Source organism: Bombus huntii, chromosome 10, assembly GCF_024542735.1.
Source record: "Bombus huntii isolate Logan2020A chromosome 10, iyBomHunt1.1, whole genome shotgun sequence".
Lineage (NCBI taxonomy): Eukaryota > Metazoa > Arthropoda > Insecta > Hymenoptera > Apidae > Bombus > Bombus huntii.
The window spans coordinates 235,196-260,400 of record NC_066247.1 but is presented as its reverse complement, the minus strand read 5'-3'; the positions used below and the strand labels follow the sequence as shown (position 1 = coordinate 260,400).

The window sequence follows — 25,205 nt, the reverse complement described above, 5'->3', positions numbered from 1 at the left end:
ATTGTGCTGTTAATATTATGTGATGCATTTGTGCCGAATCGTTTAATGGACCAGTGTACTGCGATATGGTGTCGCTTTTGGAGCAATTAAAAACGTTAAATGTGCAATGATGTTAAACTTTAAAACGATGAAATTAAACGGTTCGGTAATATCAAGGATCCTTTAAAGTTTAAAGCGAAAATTATGCGACGCAGTTGTCTATTAACTGTAAATCCAAATTTCAATTTTCAAGAGGTTGTAAAGTCCTCCTTCGAATTTACTGAAACAGATACACACATCGTTTTAATCGTACGAACGTTCGTTTGACATGTGTAATTACAATGACACAAGGATCTTAAGAAATAGAAGCCAGCAATCTTCCATTTAACTTTTGCTTTAAATCTTCGTTCGAGACACACTCGAAGGAAACCAAAGAAAATAAACATATACGTACTTAAGCCGAATATGGTACAAACAACTAACAAATAACAAACATGCTCCTCCTTGAAAAAATGTAAAATGAGCAACTATTCAGCGTTTAATTATTCAGGTACCAATATATTTTAATAGAGTCGACCAAAATTTGACACTTGCGTACATGTATAGATTGATTTTCCTTTAGAAATAATTCAATCATCTTAGATTTCGAGTTAAACTTGAATATTTAAATATTAATTTTGTACTTTGTGTGTATGTAGCTACATATCTATATATCGAGTTTCATGACCGAATATGGTATTTCAATTTAAATATGTTTCTTTTATAATCATTATTATATTTACACCGTACGCGAGTATGTACACAACTGCATTATATATTTTTTAATCGGAGCACGAAAGACTTTTACAATGACATTTTCCTACTTTATATATACATAAACCATTATTATATCCGCTTAATATATTTAACAACGCGAACCAATTTATCAAATATACCGCTTGTACGGAATAAAAAAGCGAGCGGGCTAGAAGAAGGAAATGATCCCATGGTTACGGATTAAAAAAGAACGATGCTTTACCAGCAAGTGTCGGGTATTAACAGCGATAATCCTACGGTCTCACTGGATGCATGAGAGATCCAGTCATGGATGGAACGAGGGTTGGCTAATACGTACCTCGATAACTCTTATTAAAATATGCCCCTGATACGCATAAACCGTCCGCAAATGCGCATACAACACCGTAATTTTTCCTTTCGATAATATTTTTAAACAATCAGGTTCGGTACATGCAGGTACACACGTTGCATATCTATATAAATTTGTTAGTCTTTACTCTTACTTATCATCGATATCGTTTCCAAGTTTTCTTTTTATTTGGTTTAATTCGGCTAAAAACTGTAATAAAATTACAGGCTCTCTCATGGACAAATTCAAGTTCCTATAATAACCTTCGGATATTCAAACGTTGTTCTCACCCATGGTTTGAAATCATCGATAGACCGTAGATAATCTGTCAGTTTATAATAAAAACAATTGATAAACCATCGATCGTACGTTATTCATTTAGTTTCGAGCTTTCGATGGATCTAATCATTAAATTCCAAAAAAATGTCAGCGTTTGTCAAATTGGTCATTTCGAAATTTACAGTAAATCAGAATTTACAAATTTGCCTATTATAAAGTTTGCTACTTTTACTACTTATTTTACCAAGTATTTTTAGAACATTTAACTTAACTAACTAACTTACGTTAGTACGAAAATACGTTTTCGATCAATTCCATATCGCCAAAATTGTATTTGTCTTTGATTCGAGAACGGAACGTATACGTTTTCTAACCTTTGAAGATTGCAATAAAAACGTAATAAGTACACGCGTGTAGTTATATTTTGTTCAATACAATGGAGAAAAATGTAAAATCGTATCGGTTGATTAATGGGGTTATGTCAAAGGCGAGCGAAGATATCTTTCCAGTTTGCAGCAGACAGTCGAAGAACACCTTGCCAAAGTGGAAGACCGGAAAATGGACGCCGGACATTGCGTTGAAAATGCAACATGACATTATCCGTGACTGTAGCTTGATTTGAATGTGCCATTCAAGAACTTGGACCGTCGAGTTCGAAACGTTGTTACAGCAGAGAGTAGAGAAATTATTGGCACACAGACTACATTTTTGCGAAGCACACGCACGTTAAGAGACCCAACAAACACATTGAGACTGTATAGGTCGTGTCTCGAACGGCAATATGAATTCACACGTAGGTACGACGTGTGACAGTGAAAGAAACGAAGAACGTTGTCACCATCAAGGAAAAAGGAACGCCGAATGGAAAGGAATGGCCGAATTTCGCTTTCTACTTTGCCGCTTATGTACGATTGCTCCTGAAATCGAATAACGAATAATTTTTTGTCGAATGAGATCGTTATTCCTTATTGGCGAGTAAATCTCGACAAGTTATTTGTTATTTGAATAAAATTTACCAAACTCCGGCCTGAAGAGAACGCAAGATTACACATTATCCGTTAAAAGGAAATAAAATTTATCGTGCATGATATATTTAAGTCATAACTGTTTACGGAGCGTTAGCTGATTACAAATGTGGTGAACGGAAAATGCAAATAGATCGAGCGTGATTTTTTGTGCGCAATTGGCTCGATTCATGGAAGCAAACAGCATGATGCTTGCACCCAGAGTCAATTTGCTCAGTGTGCGTAAATATGTAATCGGTTCTCGTACACTAGTGCATACATCGTCCTCGAGTATGTACATGAGCGTTCGCCTCGAAATACAGTACGCGACTACCCAATTCCACCGTCCACTTTGGCACACATCGATACGCGAATGCTGTTCGCTCGCTCTACGCTACAACTGATCGAAAGGCATATAAAATATCGCTTGGAGGAAAAGGGAAAAAGAAAAATACCACGGCAAGCGGTACAGCGTTTGCGATATATTTTAGTGTTGTTTATACTCTCCTCCTCCTCCTACTCCTCCCCCTCCTTCTCCTCCTTCTCCTCCTGCTCCTGCACAATAAACATGGAAAATAAAAAGCAAATGGAATTATCGATTTCAACGTGTTCCGGCGTAATCTCGATGCTCGTTACCCAGCTAACCAATCGATAATAATTAGGGCTTAAATCGATCGTAACATAAAAATGCAATCGAATTAATAAATTTTAATTCGATACACTGTCTCCGGTATTACCGGTTTTTCGATTAATTAATTGTATTCATTGATGCTTTGATGCCAATTAAAATTTATCAATTTAGTTTAATTGCTCTCCTTCGTTGTATTTCGGTTCGTGTAGACCGTTTAATTAAATTTCACTTGACTCAAAATACAATGAGAATTATAATGCCGCGCGACTCAATCGTACCATGCAATTATATAATAGAATATTGCATCGACAATGTGCACGTATGCACGTGCGTTTGAAACACATATACAGTGGAATCACTTGAGCGAGTTAGTAAACTAAAGACAAATTATATACATATTATGGATATACGTATGTAGTTACTCGTACTCGTAGTAGCTCATTTCGGGAGATTTTGCCATTTTGCCAATTTCAATAAAACTAAACTCTGTGTCTGGCTTTCGGACCACCTAATTTATCTTAAACGCGAGTTCGTCATAATTTGAAAAAATGATTTTATATAAAACGCGATACGAAACAAAAATTTGGTTATATACAATCTGTATTTGTACTATTTCAAATATCGCAGAGAAAACATTTTTATGTCAAGCAAGCTTTGTTGACATCTCTCTCGGAGAATGTCACTTTTCGTACTATATCGCATAAACAAACGGAACCTGATTTAGAGAAACGTAGTGGAATAGTAAATTAAATTACTGTTTGTCAATACGTAATTAAAAGGTTTTCCAATTTATTCGTATTATTTTATCACGAGATCGAAAGATTTGCGGAATACATACTTTTAGGCTATTGCACTATAAAAAATAAGGTTTAGTCGCTGTTTATACCGCTTGTACATAAATACATAACATTCGATCATTCATATTCTCTTTTTTGTTGGGTTCTCGACTAGCGATCAAAGAGACGTGGTAAATACCAGCCATGGAATAAATTCGGTAGTCACTTTCGATAGTAGATGCATTCTAGCCACGAAAACTGTTGAATATTCACTGTTTTCGCGATAGGCGTACAGTTCCGTTGCAGCGCATCTATAAACATTTACAGGGATAGATCGTGTCGGAATCGATCTATCCTGATGAATTGCCACCAAAAGTTTATATTCGATAAACTGATCGAATTAAAGTCAATGACAAATAAATACGCGGATTCGTTGTAATATCGTTAAATCTGTTCCGGCGCATTACCAAATTTTCATTTATCATCATTAAATCAAAAATACTTGGCAATTCGACCAAGGACAGAGGTAAAAGCGAGGATTATTAAAGATGAACCAAATGTTTTATTTACCACAGACTTCTCACGTGTAATTTCATCGTGAAGCGTAGCTCGTCATTCGATAAACGATTCTGCCCGATGTACGTTTTAACCAAAGAAAATCCCACTTATACAGATAGGTACGGATTTTCTCTTTGATTTCCAGTAAATCTATAGGAAAATTTGATCGAATAAATTTTTGACGAATTTATCACGTCGCATCAGATCGAAACGAAATCCAATGTAAAATACAATGTTCGTTTTGTATGTGTTTAAATTTTATCGGAAAATGAAACTAAATTACTAATGGAGCAACTGACGATGGAATTCTATATAGAATTAAATATCGGACAAATACGCGAAAGGAATGTTTGATGTATTAACAACGTATTATGGTTTGTACGTGTTGTACGTTTTTTTTCAACATTCTGCCAGCTATGTTATTAATCACGGAAATAATGCAAAGTGAAAAATGCAAACGCCGTTTATTAAATAACCCAAGAATTTTATGATTTTAATATTCAACGTGAAAGTAATATTTTAGATTTTAGTGCGTACGAGCAGCGCTTACTATTAAATATATTCCTCTGCGATGGTTTATTTCCCTTTAGAGGTATGTTAGATCACAAAGGGTGCAAACGCGATGACGAACAAGTAAAGATACGATGCAGATGAAAGAAACGAAGAATTGCCGGTTATATAATTTATGATTTATTCCGGATGCACGAGTTTAGACGAGTTTAGAGATTAGGCTCGACGATTCGTCGAGTTTCCCGTAGCTGTAATTCGACTGAATCGTAACACGGGCGAAAGTAAACGGCGAAAACTAAAATAGAAGGCACAGAAGGTGAAAAGGTAAGAAAAGGTAAGGAAAAAGCGGTTACAGATAGCATAGCCAGAGATTGCAGACTACGATACGCAGTTACATGCTGTACTTTAACCTCCGTTCGTAGGTAAGGTAGAGGGAGACGCGAATCTTGCAAATTGCCTTTACCATTCTCCCCTTATATCCCTCTCACTTTGGAAATCACCCTCTGGATCCCTGGCCTGTTCGCAACGTCCCACCCTCTCGTTATTCTTTCTTTTGGCTGAATTCCTCGATCGTCTTGCTTTTTCAACGAAATTACCTGTGCAGGTGGCGCAATAGAATTTTCCGCTCGAATATCCGTCATTGATCTTATCTCGTCTACTTAATCAGATTCTTCGAATCAGAATGAAAAATCCGTTCGTCGACATGGAATAAACCAACGTAACTAACCATCACATCCGATCGATAGCGTTTACAAACTTGCAAATTCACAACTGAATATCCTAAAATCCTAATCCAGATTAAATCTCGAATTAAATCTTTCACCTTTGCTCTTCGTTACGAGCGTATCTAGCCATTCGCTGAACGATCAGCGAGTACGCACGTACATACATGCATCTGCTCCCGATACGTTCTTAAACGTTGTAAGAAGCGTAATTTTATAAATCGGTTCGTCGATATCGTCCAAAAACGTACTCGAGAAAATCCGTTTTTCTTCCTTTTTTGCTTCGTACTTTCTTCGAGAATATACTCCCGGAATACGTAATATTTATGACGCGAATATTTACTTTTTCTAGAGTTTCGTACTGTGAACAGTTACGCGCAATACCGTACCAAATTTCTACCATCTTACGATTCGTTCGTACGATTCGGCCTACACACTATATTCTATATACATATGTAGTATGCGGTCCGCCAGTACGACATCTAACTCGCAGTCTCCTATCTCATATAACTTGCTACGAGATAAAGCCTTTGAACGAAGTTATCCGTTGCTGGTGCCCCTTTTTCTGGGTACACTTGTTCGCATGCTTTTGTATAAGACAGAACGGAACTTTTCGAGCGAGAAAAACGGCCATAGCAACGCTCTTTTTGCGTAATATGTGTAACATTGTAAAAATTCCTTTCTACTTTCATCGGACGCATTAGTATATATACTTGGCAATGCTCGCCAATCTTCGGCTTCATTTACGATACGCACAATTACGAACGGTGCTATTTGGTATTTGCTATTTGGGAAGCGTACGTGCCCGCAAGTAAAAACCTAAGAAATATATTATATTAAAATGACAAAAATAAGAACAATGGTAGCGCGAAATATTTACACATTCTGAAACGGTATACGACATTCGTAAAAAAATTTTTATAACGACAAAGCGATAAAGGAAATGTTATATATTCTTGGGAGTTGTGGCAGCGATTAAGACGCGACGCAGCGCGACACGAACCATCTGTCTACCAAAAGAAGAGCAACTTGATATGGGTAGAAGAAATTTAAGAAGAGAAGAGCCGAACCAAAGAAACAAAAACACGCTATCCCACACGCGGCATGTCTATTTTCTGTTACCGATATGAATTTCCTGTAATTACATAGTTCGAAATTCGATCGGTTAGTTTCCAAGATTTTGAATAGGATACTGCATCCAGCTGAAATTCCATTCGGTCGAATTTTGGTATATCATCGATATTCTCGATTGCATGCCGGATAATGCAGTGTCGTTTTTAGTCTCGTTCTTCGTTATTATAAGCATAGAAATTCCACCGAATTCGATAGAGATCGAACGCCAATTATACGCGTGTACTTGTACGAATTACATGGAGTTTTCAAATTGAAAAGATGCCGACTAATAGCAGCAAAGAGAATTTACAGGAAAAATTTCATTTCCAGGAAGGGAACGGTTATACAGGCCCATATAGGTACGTTTGCTTGCTTTATAACTTTACGGTTATACATACCGTAACAATTTTTCTGTCGCGTAACCGCCTCTCTCTTTACATCTCGTAGAAAGAAACAACAGCGTAAAGAAATTGGCAACGGAAATGCTTTAACACGGTTTCAAAAAGGCAGCTTTGTCATTTCATTTCACCTAATCGGTAATAAACTTTACTATTTTAAAATTTGCGGAAATTATTATTTGAGAAAAATACTTATTCGTCGATCTTGCTATAGATCTCTCGCCGCTACGTGTAATGCGGAAATTATTATTATTTAATTAGAAACAAAATAAATTATGCAATTTACACATTACGACAATCCGCTCGCCTTTCTTCCTTTTACGCGACAATTTAATATCGTAAAATTATTTTTCGATAAGTATTACTATTTCACGAATATAATTATCCACTGAAACACGATATCCGATTGCATTCATGCAACACCCGTTTTTTATTCGTACGCTCTTCTGTTTACTATTTCATTCAAGTTTTACATCAATATGATAAATACGATATACGATATGAACAAACTGCCAAGTATCAGAGATGTATGCGTATGTAAGTACGTAGCTTCAGAGACCTCTAAAACGTGAAAACTGTAGAATAAGCTGAGCAGTAGTTTATGTTTTTATGACGACTTTAAATTAGAGGAAAGATTTCCAGGAAATGTAACTACGACAGAGATCTAGCGCTGACAATGACCCATATTTTAAGTCATAACATTTATATCCGATCGGCATTTTCTGCGCCGTTATCGCTCAAAAGCCGGTGCTTTTTCGCACAATTTGCGGCTTCGCTTGCTTTATACAAAAACGACATAGTGGAGATTTCATTTTAATTTATTTCAATTAAAAAGAAAAAAAGCGGGAGTAATTTATTCATCGCTAAGAACAAATCAATATTCGTTGTTCGATCGTTTGGTCGGTGATTGGCGGCAAAACGAGGAATTTCCATCCTGCGGCCGGATATGCGTTAACGTTAACCGTTTGATTTGCGACAGTCGCGTTAGAGGAACAGCAGCTCTATAGCAAAAGCAGATGCAAATCGTGACTACGGTCGATCGTGCGAATAATCGTACTAAATCGCGTAATAGAAGTAACGTAGCTACGTTTCGTTATTGGTCGATATTCGCGATGACGAGCGATTAGATTCGTCTCGTATCGACTGGAATCGTATGTCTACGGCCGACTGCTATCCAGTAAATTGAGTTTCCGAACGGAGCTTGAGGGGTTGGTTGCTAAGGATGCGAAGAAAACGGCAGCCAGCCTGCACACCGAGATTGGATGCCGAGGAAATCGTCTCGTGGGAAACCGGCTGCCTCACCTAACCCCTCGGTTGCATACTTTCGTCTAATATCGCTACCCGATTGCCAACTTTGCTCCAGAGACGTTGGAAGGCGATACATTTCTAAAGAACGTCCACTTCTTTACTCGATTAAATTTTTATTGACTTCGCAGCGGATCGGTGATTTAGTAATGAAACGGTATCGATAGACACGGTCTACACCGTATCGTTACCAGAAGTGTTGCCAGTATCGTTACCAGAAGAACGAGAAAGAACGAGGAAGAACGAGAAAAAGGAATAAAACAGGCGACAAAAGCTTGAGAATATTGAATACGTAATATGTATTTCCGATATTCTGCCGTGTCGTTTGTACGACGAGACGTATCGGTGCACGACTTCTACGATTCGTTCTTCCTGCCGTATCTACGTGTTTGCGCTCACCTCGAACAATCATCTCGTTTTTTCAGCGAGACTGTTTCAAGTTGTAAGAATTAACGATGATCCGCCTTATTTGGCAATCATTATCATTGGTAAACATTTAATTCTTCGGGCGAACAAACTTGTTATCCGCCGGATTAACGCGGTTCCGCTTTCTTTAAACAACTCGATGGAGTTTCAGTTTATCAGGAAGAAAATCCTATTTAACGAGGAAACCGTATCACGACTATCATTAAAGATCGTCTTCGAATATCCTGTAAGAAACAGATATAAAGAATTTTTGTTAAAAGTTCTCGCTAAACGCTGATGAAAGATTCGTGCCATTATTAATTACCGCCTACTTATCATCAGATAGAGACAAGAAAAGAGATGATTTTAAGGAAACGTATATTTATCTTTTATAAGAAAAAAATCTGAAAGGTAAATTTAGTTTTCTTGCTAGATACGAGCAACTACATAGGTAGTACGTATGTATATCTAGCCTCGTAACGTTACACAGTATAACACGATGTAACTAATCGTTGAATCGTAAATGCTTAATAATTAACTATAAGTTAATCGTGAACGTTGGATAATTATCAAAGTAGAAACACGCTGCGGGCTATCATCTTATAATTAATAATCGCTAATGGTAATTAGAAACGCGTCCTGGGGATCCTTGCACCCGATTACAGAATGCTTCCTAAAGATGCAACCCTGTGAGAAGGTAGATTCCATCGAAGATTGTTGAAAGGCCTCGATGTTCGAGGCTGGATTACGCAATTATTTAGTCTCTTGTTCGTATCTTCCATTAACGTAACGATATAATGAAAATTCTTTTCAACCCTATTTTAGTCGTATGACGTTGCATGGTATTTTTCTTATCTTTATGATACAATGGCATACTTGGCATCCAAGACAGCGACAAATAATGCCAAAGCGAAAACGATGTCCGCTAGAAATTCAAAGTTACGAACAAAGTCCGTTTTCGTGAGATTGCTTTCTCTCCGAGTTACATCTGTTCCGCTACGAGGTACCATCGATGCAGATGATACCGATGGTACCAAGAGACGGCGGTACGGACGGTACATACGGAGAATGAACATCATTGGGAATGGAGAACATCGAGGACACGGAAAGGAAGGAGCGCAAAAGATGGTGAAAAGGTCCAGAAAATAAGCGAGGATGGGTGGAGTAAACGGGTTTGAAGAGCGGAAGAGAAAAATCGGTAACGGAGGCACGAACAAATGACAGTCTTCCTGTTTTCTTAGCTTTATCGAATATTCACGACCGCGTACAACATCGACGGACAACATTACGGGACGCCAAACACTCGTTCGTGGCGGTACGGATTCGTCAACTCGAACAATTTTAATTATCGACATGTACGTGCTTCTTCTTGACGGAGAAAATGCGAGAAATCAAAAAAGATCAAGTGGAAAGACAGAAGGTCTATTCTCGTTGAGCCTTACGTTACGGAACCGAATAAAATGCCACCGATCACGGAGGAAGGAGGCTGACCTTCGTAATGCGGCTGTTTACTCGGGCTGATAATTACGACGCCTTTGATCTTACCAAACATTTGGAAATTTATCGACTCGCAGTGATCTCCGTTAGAAGTATATCGCCTTTAATTTTTAAAAAATATAATAATAATTTATTGAAAAATCAATGGCAAATTTCCTTTTATCTCGCTACGCTCTAAAGCGTGCTTTCTTTTTCGATAAAATTCAACGAAACTTGATTAAAAGAGAAAGTTCATTCAAGTAACATTGAAACTAATATCGGATATATATTTTACAACGATGGTTGGTCGGTGCTGCGTCTACGAAGGTTTTGTTATATGCGATCGAGCCCTTTATTTTCCAGTAAATTTCATTTATAAAACACAGCCTTCATGGCTTAACGCGTTCCAACGCGTTTAACACTGTGCCATTTTTGCGCTACTTCCCATTTAGACTATGTGTACCATCGCTTTAGACTATACTGTCGCTCTATATTCAAAATGTATACACACGTATATCGTAGCAAACATAAGATTGAAAAAAAACGGTGTAGAACAAATCGAACGAGTTTCCATAAATAATTTGCAGTTAAACAGAAATACACGGAATCCTGCAGAAACGAATACGTAGAAGGTACAAAAAAAAAAAAAGAGTAGAAAGCACCCGAGCATGGATATTAAAACATTCAAGCAAATATCTGTGTGCGATCATGGCCTAGCAATTACAGAAAAACTAATTGTAAGAAGGAAGAAGAGACTCCTGTCCCATCTATATTTTTGTCATTATGGATTTCTTGGTTCGTTTCGTCTCAACTCCACGATTAAATCGTAAATCCACGCTGCTCGTTATTCGCATTCTTATAGTTCACCAGATGATTGCTTAACTTTCTCGTAACCAGCCTCAATGGGCATCAACCGATTAGCTTCGAAGCGTCGCAAATGTGGTTGGTTCTTTCTAAGGGTATTATTTTTACACGTGTGCCCCACATCGTAAAGCATTCGTAAAAAGTGCAAACTTTTACGATGCAACCTATAAAATAGTTACCTACAAGAACGTTGGTCCGTAACCGTGACGCGTCCATCGCCTTCCCCGAAACCGTCTGTTAGTTTAACCTTAACCGATTTGCGCTGTTTCGTTAGCAGGGGAAAAAATTCTATCGATCCACATAGCGAATAATACACACCGTCGGTTTTTCTTATCAAATTCTAAAACTTGGTGGCTTCTAATTCTACAACGGCAAGAAATCGTCGTATTATATATTTTCACAGCGAACCGTAAACAAAAATCTTCACGGTATTTGTACTATCGTGTATCATGTAAAACTGCGTGGCTCGCTTTCACAGGAATTGTGTCGCTAATTAAAATATTCAAATATATACATATGTGCACAGCGATATAGCAAAATGTTTGTCATTCAAGTATAGAAGCTAAGCTAATCGCTTTACGAACGAAAGGAAAGCATACGTTGGAATGTTTCTTCGTATCGCTTTTCCAAATAAAATTTCCACTCGTTACGTATATCTCTACGTTTATATAACCGGTAATTGAAGCATAAATTTTCGTAGAGACACTGTTTGTTTCGTATTACTAACTATACGGTTAAGTTCGTCGAATCTTGTTTGTTAATTGGCAAATTCAAGTATTAAAACTGAATCTTTTCGATAAAGGAATTTAGTGGTCGGCCGGTTCTCTTTTTTTTCGCCTTACCATTTGTACAAATTTAAAAATTATGTCGATTATACGTACGGCTGCGTGTATGAACGTGCAACAAATGAATGCAAAAACACAAGCAGATAAAAAGTTTCGCCGAACGTGCACCGGTAGATTGGAAGATTGGATTAGTACATGATTGGAGCGGCAATTGAAGAGCTGGATGAAATAGGGGCATTCGGAGAGAGCGAATTTATTGATTCAATTTCGCCGTAACCCTGCTGCCTACCCTTCTATTTTAACTACCAACAGATGGCATGTTGATGCTGTCAAGTTTTCCAGTTTAGTCTCACCGCAATTTAGCATAATCGATGAATAGCCACGGCCGATGTTAATCGGCAACCATAAGATTGACCGATTAAAACGGATGATTGTTGCGTTACAAAGTTGAGAAAGTCGTCCTATCGCCAACATATTGAGAATTATGGTGTAGACCGTGAACTTGATAATTTAATAATCGAAAGAAAAATGATGATCACGAATGTACAAATTGAGAAAAATGATCGGCCGGATATGCGATGGTGGTAGGAAATGTCTAAAGGATAGAGATGATTTAGGGAGACGGCTCAAGTGGGACTAAATCTATATGCCAAAAATCTATATGTATACATCGAACAAACAAGAAAAGCGATGAAAACTTTACCTATTTATAAAGAAAGAGAAAAATGTACTATGCAGTTGCGGGCTAATATTTTCCTTAATCACATAACTTTCCAGCTGCTTCTGGCAATAACTCGCGTTTAAAATACACCAAGTTCGCACATAAAGTTCCCTAATTTGCGAAATACATACATATTTTGTGTCATACATTTTCCGTTACAGGAATAAACTTCCATTCTAAGATAAATTATCAAGGGTTACTAAAATTCGTTGCTAAAATTCGTTAATAAATTCTTTCTTAAAAGTAGGAATTACATAATATCGTACAAAGGTTATTAGTTATAAGTTTAAAACTTTCAGTAGAAAGATATCTGAAAATAACTATTTTTAACACTTTTTATCGAAAATCAGTTCAAATAAAAGATCAATCGATGTTTGATGCAAACGCAAAAAATTAGAATGCAAGGAAAATGAAACGTTTCTACTTAGTTTACACGGACATACGACTCAATTAAAACCCTTCAACGATAGATGTACTGTTCGGAGAGACGAATTTGCAAGTGATAATTATCTCGCATTGTTGACATCTATGTTTCATAGAGCGAACATTTCGTCCGAAGTATTTGAGATTTTCAATGAACTCACACGTTTGACGTTATGACAACGTTATGTTAGGATGATGCGCAACCTAAGCCAACAACGACGTAAAAAAATTACAATTTCCGATGCATTCCGACGTCAGACAGAAAGGCAAGCAGCGAAACGTAAAACAATAAGAAATCGGCCTGTTCTAATTGCAAGGAGAAGCGCGGCAAGTCGAAAAGTCAATTAACAGAGACGAACGTTACCCCGTCTATTCGACGTGACTTAATTTAACCTAGTATGAGTTCTATCCCTGCTACCATCAACTTCTTATTTCCGATTCCCTGCTTCGATTCTTGCTTAATCCAATTCTTCTGCAGGAGGATCGCGCGCCAACAACACGACACTTTTTCGTTTTCCTATTCGTTTCTTTTTTTCAGTCCCGTTTTCATCGTCGTCTTTCCCGTCTGTTTTCTTAGTTTCCAGCTCGTCCGTTTCATTTTCCTTCCTCGATATCATCTCGCTTATCCATTTCTTGTTGGTCGTTTTAGCTACCGGCATCCACATAGTCACGCTGCTCTCGCTTTTTCGTTAATCATGAAAAATACGGGCGAGCGGTAACGCAATTTCACGGATGATACGGACATCGAGTTACCATTGTTTTACACACGCGCGACCAGATCGTCTATCGATACTAAAAGTATAAAGCAGCAACTTCACAGAAATTACATTTGTGAAAACATAAAAGGTCTGTTTTCGCCTCTGTCTCTCGGCGAGAATTCGCGTTATCGCATTGTATTTTTCTCTCGTTGACACTTATACAGCGTTTTCAGGCGCGAACAAAGGACTAAGAGAGACAATCGCTTCGCCCGATTTGCCGCATATTTTTCAAACGGTGTAAAAGTACTGTTACTTTATGCAGCTTTGTCAAATATCTTAATCCACGGTCCATCAACGACGATGACATACACGTGGAAAGCGAAGTGCTACCGTTAACCAACAAACCCCAACATATATACGCACACGCACGCGCACGCACGCACTTATTCTTTCACGAAGCTGTCTAACAAAGAAAAATAAACAATTTGAGAGAGAGAGAGAGAGAGAGAGAGAGGAAGGGAGGGACGAAAAAATTGACTAACAAATTTGAAAAGAAGAACATGGATGTTTTTAAAAATATTTGACAAAATGAAGGACTAATGCTTGAAACTAATTTAGTCATACAGGTACAGATACGTTCGTATTTCCTTTCAACTGAAATTAATTCGTGAAACATCTCACAAGCCTAATTTTTCTATAAGTTTACCTAAGTCGATAAAAATCGGTATGAAAAGATAGAAATTTCAAGTTTTTGAAACATTGATCTAACGAATGCTTGCAATTAAAAACTGCAGGTTTCCTTATGCATAACGAAAGTATTAAGTCGATAGTTAAAAAATAGAAACTTGAAGCTATCGGATAATTTGTATCGTATATCCTGTATCTTGTATCTCGCTAGGGATATCCGTTATCACGAAAAAATGATGTGCATTGTCAATGGTATTGCACGAAGAGGAGGAAAACTCTTCTCTTGCCAGGCATGCGGAGGCTGCGTTATTGATTTTCTGTAGGCGCGTGCGGTTTTCCACACTCACCGGACCTGACTCGTTTTCAAACGGCACGCAATCACAAACTGTTTCGATGGTTCGCCATACGGCATATCGATTGCCGTAACATTAACTTCCACTACGATATTATATTCGTCAATCAACGATAGATAGAATCGATAGAGCTAGAAAAAACTCCTGTCGAGTCCAACGTGTACGAATTATTTATAGTAACGAGCCAGAACATTTCCGTTAACTAGGAATCTATACTTTAAATCAAACGAAGAAATTTTGGAAGAAATGCTTTCTTTCCGTCGAACATAAACGATCGAAACTTTATATAAGTTAAATACAGTTACAGGCTCCTTTGATACAGCGATGTTTCGATATTTAGAAAATTTAAATCACGTCGTATCGCGGTTATTACACGTTGTAGAAACCCAAAGTATGCGTAACTGAACATCTAAATCGCTGCAACGCTTCTTAAACACAATAAATTTGAAAAATATCGAAGCACTGGTTAAATTTTGATTTCCAAACCTCTATATTTTGAAAATATCTTTCAAGCATCGAGTCTCCTAAACTTCAAACTTTGATCGAGCTGTCCTCGAAGCGCAATTAACGAAATTAGAAGAATCGAAAGAAAGAGCGGAAAAAATATGCTAAATTTCCGTTGGGGAGCAAAGTGCAACTATATCGATCGATGAAAGTACACTCGACGAACTCTTTCGACACTGTATTATTGTGTATACGTACCATGAGGCAGAGAAAAATAAAAGCAAAAAGAAAAAAAAAACAGAAAAAGAGACGTTTAGAGGAAGCAAGAGGAAAACAAAAATTTAATTAAATGCGCACTGTCCGTAGCGTTCGACACAACCCCTATGTACTGAAATCGAATCACTCATCCATTTCGGTCATCCAGCTGCCTGCATCGTATCCCTGTGTTTTTCGGAAATTCGAAAAGTCGTTTTATCCACACCGTACCTAGATCTAGCCCGTACGAAACAACGAGAGTGTGAGTTTATCGCGATTCCAAAGAATTCAAGCATGCCGTGACGAATCAAACGGAAAGCTTTATTTTAACGCTACGCTCGTTACACCGAAATCTATGAAAAAATGTTGTAATCAAGAAACGAAATCAGTTTGAAAAAATAAGATGTGAAGATCGAGAAGAGAGATGAGAGAAGAGAGAGAGAGAGAGAGAGAGAGAGAGAGAAAAGGCAGAGCTTGCGAATAGTCATGGAACATCTTCAGCGCGGAGATAGCGAGGAAAGATAGGACAGACCTCGATTACTTGGACAAAGGCGACACGTATCCTTCGTTGGTGAATCGTGTTATCGAATCTCGACCGACTTGGAGCATTCGCGGCTTCCGATTCAAAGCGAGACAATTAAGTCCTATCAGTGCGAATACTCGAAATTGGATAATTGGAAATACGATAGTTGCTTCTATACTTTTCGAATAGCGTTTACCATCTACGGAAGGGGAAAAACGCAACATCTGATAAACAATGATAAATTTAATTGTTATACGTTTAATAATTAATGCATAAAACGGAAAATTTCTGTATTTGTGTACTTAAACAGTTGATATCGAAAATTGCGTTACATCGATGTGCGGACATATTTTCTGGTTTTATCTCGTGCAATAGCTGCGTACACAGTGCGCAAGCAGAACACGAACGCAAGCGCTTATCGAACAGCGCGGACTTGACATTACCAAAGAATCTTCGTTCAATAATTTTCGATATTATCGCAGTCACGATTGTCATACGATCTCTAAATTAAGTCGGACATTTTTAGAACGATGCTCGTTTCGTATCACGACTCTTGGGAGACTCTTGCATTTATCTCGCATGCGAAACTTACCGCATTAATTTCGGTGCTTTTCATTTCTTGCCAACTTTTGTCGGCTTTCGCGTAACCACCTGCTTTTTCAGGGGCATTAACGAAAATGCAAGTTATAATGACTCCGTAATAAGGGCGGTTAAATCTTTCGTTTCCGGCTTTCGAACGACTTAAGCGGAGAGAAAGGAGAAATAATAGGAGACCAATTTATTGCAACTGTGAATCGCGAAGAGGAAAAGGTTGGGAATGCGAGCGAATAATAGAAGCAACAAAGTCAGGTAGAGAAGGGGAAGAGAGGAAATGAAAAGGACAAGAACGAGGAAAGAAGCAGAGAATGGGTAAAGATCGCAAAGTCGAATTAGCCGATATTATTTTGGCCGATCGACGCGCCACGCTTTTACCAGTAAAGACAAACAAAGAGGAACGGGAAGCGGCACGTGTCGGAAATTTACAATGCCCCGGTGACTATGTCCACGAGATCGCAACACCTATCATCGTATCTACGACGTTGATATTTCTTACAGCGTGTGCGCCAATCGTCGAATGGACGTAGAAAATTAACCTGCCTCGATCAGCTTCGACAACGTGTTTCCTGGCCTTTCGCATACACCGCGAGACGCTCTGCGTCGTCGTAATGGCCATTTATCGAATATATGTGCGTAATGCTCGGTAACGCCAGTATCAACGATTATCTTGCGAAAGTTAGAGAACGCGATTCACCGGAGGAACGTTATTACGTAAACGTTTCCATTCATGATGAAAATGGAGTTTCAGCAACTCTGCGTATTAAAGGACACATCGGTAACAATTCACTTTCGAATAACGCGTTACAGCGAGTCTCTACTAGTCTGCTAAACTGTAGGAAAAACTGGTCGCGTCCGATTTCAGCGGATCGCGGAAAGTCGAATGGCTAAAACTCAGTTTTCTTACTTCCTAATGACTCTGGCATCTCCACGTGGGGAATACCATTGCACTCGGGATACGTAAATACGTAAAACGTTGAGGTAACATCTCTCTTGGGTTTCGTCCTCCTGGGGATTGCAGAAGCAGGAGGTTGCTCGGTTAAACTCAAAGATTTAAGTCGAGAACAAAGGATCCCTTATTGGGGGAGGAGAGTGCCGCCGGCATGGATTTCGATTACGAGATAGACAGGATTTATATCGGCCAGATAGTCCACGAATGGGCGAGGAACTTTCGAGCATTATTCCCGGACCATTACATCTACAGGCTGACTATTATAACATTCAAGGAGGGAACATTTGACGCCGAAACCTCGCGATCGCCAACTCGTAGGCTACAAAGTGCGTAAACGCTGAACTTACGATCCGTTAAACTTGCAAAATTTCTCACGTTTTAAAACATTTCCATGGCAAACGATTTTCTCGTCCTCGTTATCCTCGCCGTTATCACCGAGAAAATCACGTTCGAAACGCCTCGAAATAGAAGGAAATTACAAATTCCAAATCCTTCTGATTATTACGATACGAGTCGCTAAGATTCGTTAGCCAAGTATTCTCAATTTTTGTCTTGACCTCCCAATCGAAACTTTGGAATATCGGTGGACGATCGTTCGAGTCTTTAGCCATCGCTCCATATCGAAAGCCAAACGCACGACTATTCGAATGAAATGCACTTTCGTCCGCGGGAAAACGAATTATTAAACTTACAACTATTTCCTGGAGGGAGGGGGGCATACAACGTTTCTCACACGGTTGTGTCCTCGCTTTGCGCGACGCAAATATATACAAGTATGCGTGCAATTAGATCGACAACATCTAGCGAGAGTACACGCAAAGTACATCAGGTATTCAGCCACGAAGGGCAAAAACATTTCTCGCCGATATCGTCCATCTTTCGTCTCAATTTCTTCAAATTCAAAATTTTCATTCGTACACAAACAGACTGTATGTATAAATGTCTCTATAGCTTCCAACGAAATACGTTGTTTCTCCTATTTATAAAATTCTTGCTCGCGTTAGGAAACTTTTCGGTAAATATTCCCGTTCTATCGTGAGAATTTTAAGCTGTGTATTAGCCACCACGTTGTTTATGCCAATATGGATAGTCCAAACTTTCTTCTACTCTTTACTATTTTAAAGACTTTGCGCGGCAGCAGATAATATTGCGACTAATCGCGGGTCTAGTTTAAATTATAGCCAAACGAGGAAACTTTTCCTCGCGCTATACAACTCTTATCCGAAAACGGACTGCAAAATGGTGAAACTTAAATCGGCGAATATCTAGAGAAACGCGATTTTCTGAAAAACAACTCGATAGTAAAAACTACCTTTCAGACTTTCTTCCCACGCCCGGCTCGACTGACCTTTCACTTACAACTTCCCCCTGAAAAAACGAAACTCCGCGACTGCGTGTTTTCCTAGAAACTTGGAGCGCCGGCTCCACCGGCAGACGGTAAATCAGATGTTGATTAACGAGCCACCGATAACTTGGCCACCGTCGAACCTGCCCCAATCAAAAATCTGGACGGTCTCCAAAAGCTTTCCAATCGACTTTTCTAATCGCCTTGCGAACTTTCGTGACCCATCGAAGTAAAATAACACCGTCTTTACGAATCTCTCTTCCATGGTGCTTCGCGTCAGATCGGACGGGGCAAAGAAACACCGCGTCAAACTGCGTAGTAACAGCGAGCGTCGTTTTTCTTTTTCCACGACCGAATTAGAAGTATTCTCTTGTATGCGACGCAAAAAGCTGAAAATCTCGAAAAGACCATACGACCTGGCACGGTGGTGAACTATCGTACGTGTTTGCATATCCTTGGGTAAACCCTGTAGCTCCTTGAGCCAAGCCGAATAGCTCGGTTGTGCCAGGAATGCCGAGTTGAAAGTTTCAGGACGACCACCTATATTCCCGAACACGGAATACCTTAGAGATAAGATCCCCTTGATTCGGGAATTCTGAATTCTCCAGGATCCTTCTATATCCCTGCCCAGAAATTCCTCCTAAAGTTCATCTTCCTAAACATTCTGGACAAAGACGATCGCTTCGGTCTCCTTCATTTCCTGTACTAATTATACATTTTCAAATTTATCGCACTTTCCAACGATATTGTGCTACTTTAATGGTATAAGTTAGTCCACCGTTATTGTCCATAAAACTCCGTTTTGCGTTTATTAAATATTTTAAGAAAGTTGGCACAGATATTTCCATTTTTGAAATCGTGTGAAAACACGTGGCAGCAAGAAGAGAAATTAGGACTTGACCGATCTTGATGCAACTAAGCGAATGACCAAGCAAACGGCTAAGCTAACGACCAAGCTAACGAGTAAACTCAAATTATCGAATTTTCAGCCATGTACCCGGCTATGTATCGAAGAAAATCGCAGAGACTAGGTTTATATGGGGAACTTTGTTGCACGGTCTATTAGCTATTAGGGGTTACGCTATCTAACACCCCTCACTATAACAACATCTGTTTGGTTCTGACATGTGGCTGTATGAGCGTATGATAATGGTTGCGCGAAGGGTGAGTGACAGTACCCACTTAGGAGAAAGAGCCCAGAGAGAATCAATCGCGAACCATCTGTTTGAAAAGTTGAAAACAGATCTACGAGTTACGATCGCATATGCGTGCCAAAAGACTGTCAAACTGCTAGTTTCATTTTTGTTCTTACTTCGTCGTTAGTTTCTTACGGATACGACAATTCTGAATTCACCAGCCATGCATCAAACCTATATTTTCTTTGGTTTCAAATAAAAATGTATATTCAAATAAAAATTTCTTTCTAGAAAGAAACCTATTTTTGTACAAAATATTTCAACTCTCTTTTGTATTCTACATATTATATTTATGTAGAATATATTTATAGGGTGTTTTAACGTATTTACGGAGTTCTCCTTTGGATAATATCGAATGAAAAGCAAAGATTTAAGGTCGAACGTACGAAAAACGCAAAAGTTTGAGTTCCACAAAGGGATGCGGCGGTAGTATTGCTATTGGACTTTCGTTCTTTCACATATGTATATATGTTCTGGACGATGACGCGGCAGCACGCGGTCCGCAAAGAACAAGTCCAACGAGGTAAAAGTGATGCAACACAACTGGATAACAACTGTTTCGTCACGTTTCCGTCGCGAATCCGCCCGCTGTTGAGAGAGCAGTGTTCACGGCCGTGTCTATCTCATCTAGAACCCGCACGAAAGCATTGACCTTACCGAAACCGGCTTCCGCAGGATATTTTTCAACGCTATCTTCGCATTTCAATTTCAATTACGAAGTTGTCGACGATGATCGGGAAACCGGAAAAAGGTTCTATCTACGTTGCGCGCAGCAGTAAAATAATTCAAACAAACAGATCCTTTTCGAGAATGAAAGAATTTCAGCAATACCAGCGATTTCGCACGCAACGAACCAAATAGAGCCATTAAAAAATAACAATAACATGGCAAACCATATTCTTTCTTTCTTCCTCTCTTTCGTTTAACGAGACACAAATGTCTACAACCATACTTTGAAAGAATGTAAAAATCTAATCGAAATCTTATCCTGTCGTTATCCTCGATTACATTACATATACATACATGTATGTATACACGGCACTTTCACGATACTAAAAATATCATGATATAAAACGCGCAAGCAAAACTGACATACGTATATACTACGATAAGGTAATAATCTTGAATTTCCTATGAACAAGACAACCACGACTTAATACCGAGTTAATTACGTTAGAAATCAGAAGCCGAGCCCGACTAACTAACTGAATTCGCTATCGAACTTGTGCAGTAAGCTTGCTTTACGGACAACCGCGGTACGAATATCGAATCCATCTCTCAGTATCTACTCACTGAACACCAACAACTTTCATATAAACAAATCGAATTATTAAACGGAAAAACTTGGCATATACTCATTTCTTAATTGTAGATTATACACGTAATTCGATGAAGTGTATCTTTGGCGCTAGGGAACGAAAAATGCACGTTGAAATAACTTGAAGTAAAGCTACTAATTGTAAGATAAAATAAAATTTTATTAGAACGGTAAAATCATTGCTCGTGCGCGTGTGATTTATAAATTACTCAAACAAAATAAGTATACGATCTAGCCGAAGGGACGATCTATCATCGTCCAAGTTGTATTCGATAGCGTACGTAGCAACGAAGCTGCACGAAAGGTTACTACGTTTCTAGACCGTCCTGAAACTAAAAAGTTTTGTCTTAGATGGAACAACTACACGGAGAATGTTACGTGAAATTTCCGACGTGAAACATCTATGTTACTCAATTTTCGATCGTGCATTTTCCAAAGGCCAACGCAATTTCTCGAATGAAATATACGAAGATGGCCGCAACGTGCCGCGCTTAAAGATTTCCCAAAGTTGATACAGCTTTCTACGGGCATCGTAAGATTGTTTCACCGAAGAATCGAAAACTTGGAAAAAGAAAAATCGATCCTTTGTCCTTGAGATATGGCCCCGAGGCCAACGAAACGACTTACCTATCACGGTTAACTGCGTTTTTATATTCTAGATGCATTGCGCGAACCGATGCCGCCTTTTGCTCACATTCCCTTCTTTCCTTGGCAATCGGAATTGCCAGAAAAATATTCCACGATAGCGATAACTCATTTCCCTTTGCCGTCGGACGCTAACCTAAGAAAATCCATTTCGAATCGAGACAATCAAAATGGATGGATATTTTTTCAACGTTTTATCATACGTCAAACTAATAAATATTAGTTACCCATTTTATCGGCAGCTGCTAATATCCTCATCGCCATTCAACATGTTCGACTTACTACATGTAACGTGTTACTGTGCATGTAAATTATGCTTTTTACACGTTATAAAGATCAAAGTCGTATGAAATTCGACGCAAAATCGTTAAACGTTTTAATGATAACGGTATAAAATCAGAAAAGCTACCGCCATAGATCAGATTGTTTCAAAATTCCGATTCTCTAATATAATAATCTCCGATAGTTCCGCTCTTTTTTTCTGCTTGACTTTTAGTTTCAGATAGATAACGTAGCGGCGCACTCGCGACTATATCACTAGTATCACCATCACATACGTGAGTTAGTGGTCCTTAATTGGAACTTCCGGCAGGGGTAATTTTACGATTTACACTCTGGAGAAGAGCGTCTCTCTTTATCAAACACAGAAATTCTTCGCAGATGTAGGTCGAAAAATCTACGAATGAAAATTCGCGATAAACAAATGATTTTCCAATGCGCGATATATACATACGCACGTATGTGTACGCACACGCGCCTATTTAATACGTACGTATGTATTAAATTAAATTGGAGAATTAGAAAGATAAACTGCATTTGTCACGGTCTACGAGTCTCCGATATAAATATTCGAAGAAACGTTATCTATGATTTCAACGAATTCATTGTGAGTCAGGAAAACCCGCTTAGTGTGTCTTTCCGTTCTTCGAAATAGAACGGAAATCCGTGTTTCAAGTTTAAAAAAAATTCTTTGTCAAAGATTAAGACGCATAACGAGCTCAATCTTTGTATTTTATAACCGTAGAGTGTAAAATGTTGCATCTCCGCAAACACCGGATATAATTTTAGTATATAAAAACCGACAAAATCGTATATTCACACGAAGAAACGGCATATGTATGGAATACGGTTTCGCATGGTCGACAATTTCACTTTAATGCAGAAAAAAAGAGGAGAAAAAGTATAGGCGTTCTCAAAAAACAGGCACCGCACTTGGTTTTCCTTTGAAAGAATCCGAGAGAAATGTGCGAGACACGCTCTTCGTGAAAGGATGATTCATGAGACGTGGAGACGGTCGAGACACACACACACACACACACACACACACGCGCGCGCATACGGGACACGGATGCGGATCCGCACATATATCGTGCATGTATATGGGCATAGATAGGCGCGTATGCATATGTCATCGGGCCAATAGCACACTTCACAGGCTAGACGTTAAGCAACGTAAGAACGTGCATTTTGCACGAAATACCGATCTATCGATGCGCGATTAACGATTTCAACTAATTTCTATCGTTATGATTCAACGTATGTCAAGGAGCACGAAGCAAATCAAATTTATATACGCTTACCGCTTTCGATATAAGGAACCAGCAACAGCAACAGGAGAAAAAGAACATATCCACACGTATCACTGATCATCGTAACCATATTCTCTCGCACGATGAGATGTCGTTGGCTAGATATTGGCACCACCTCGCGAATACGCGCAAACAACAATAAACAAAACAACAACGCGACGACGCGAGGAAATAGCGAGTGGTAATCGGCAACAGTTCCAACAAGACGATACAGGGAACGCGACGTAGAGACAACCGACAAAACGTTGCCTCGTATGTACACTCGATGCACCGTGATCAAAGACCAACCAATATTTCCAGTGTATTCAGCACTCAGCCTGCATAGCAACTAGATCGGGCACACAGCAGCACACATTCGATGGTGTTTTCACTGACGTTACGTTACGTTAGGAACGCGTACTGTTGTTGGCGCGCGCGACTCTACGGACCAATCTAATCACACGCGTCGTTCGCGAACCGAGAGAAAATGACGGACGGCCACGGCACACAGGACACACGGCACGTCTCGGTTCAGAGCTGACCAACTTACGCCATCGTTTTCCACCGATATTATCACTTGCACGCGGACAGTCCTTACCATCGACGATCCGCCCCTCGTAACCTTTTCTCCGTTGCACGATATTCGACTTTCTCGTTTCTCCTATATTTCTTCACTATTTACTTCTCTGCCATTCGTTTGGCCTCGCTGTCTCACGATCGTTGTAACAGCTGACCGCTCTTTATCTCACACTCTTTTACCAGATGATTTGAGATTTAGCTGACGCATCGCATCAGCAACAAAACACACACACGACATCGGCTAGTCGCCACCGTTGCCACTGACAGTCCTACCACCGCTGCGACTTTCATTCCCCTGTCTCGTTTATCATGTATCGTTAGTTTGTCGCTCTATCGTCAGAGGGCGACAGTTACCATCTCGTTCCATACGTGCTATCCTAAACGCGTGACGTCATTCGTGTTCACGATCACAACCAGTGACGTTAAACGTTCAGCCTGGTTCAGCATAATCGTTTCTTACGTAATTCTTTATTGCCTGTAAACATGCGTCTAACATCGAAATAAATATTGCAGTACATATCATATTAAACAATAGCACAGGCATTTTTACGCAAATTTTATCGTCAATTTTAATTTCTATTTCATCGATTTCTATTTCTTCGACAGCTGTTAAAAATACATCATATCGAAGGAGAATGAGCATAAACAGATACGAAACACGAGTTATCGTATTTCTTTATAAAATAGTAATTGATAATTAATCCGTAAACTAATGGAAATGTTTTCAAAGCACAAGATGAAAACGGAGAGTAAATTTCCTCTCTGATAAAAATACGCGTGCTAAGCTTATGCGGAAATAGAAACTTTTACATTTATGTGGTTGGGCGCCCTTCCAGTTCTCATATAACCGGGAGTTTTAAAATCCCAATACGGATCAAATTTTAATATCACCTATCGCAACATGATTCGTTGTTCATTTGCACAAAATTTCGGTAAATAATTTTGTTATTAATACTACTTGTATATATCGTAA

At 38.9% G+C, this 25,205-nt stretch overlaps 1 protein-coding gene across 3 annotated transcripts in view; it reads right to left on the bottom strand.

Annotated features, from left to right (window-relative positions):
- Positions 1 to 24,521, bottom strand: part of LOC126870411 (disintegrin and metalloproteinase domain-containing protein 10) — an 80,954-nt gene extending 56,433 nt beyond the window's left edge. For all 3 annotated transcript variants that reach the window (XM_050628091.1, XM_050628092.1, XM_050628093.1), the window contains exon 1: positions 23,666 to 24,521. In XM_050628091.1, coding sequence (XP_050484048.1) covers positions 23,666 to 23,744 — 79 coding nt within the window. In that variant the 5' untranslated portion in view covers positions 23,745 to 24,521. The remainder of the gene's footprint in view (positions 1 to 23,665) is intronic.
- Between the last annotated feature and the right edge of the window lie 684 nt (positions 24,522 to 25,205).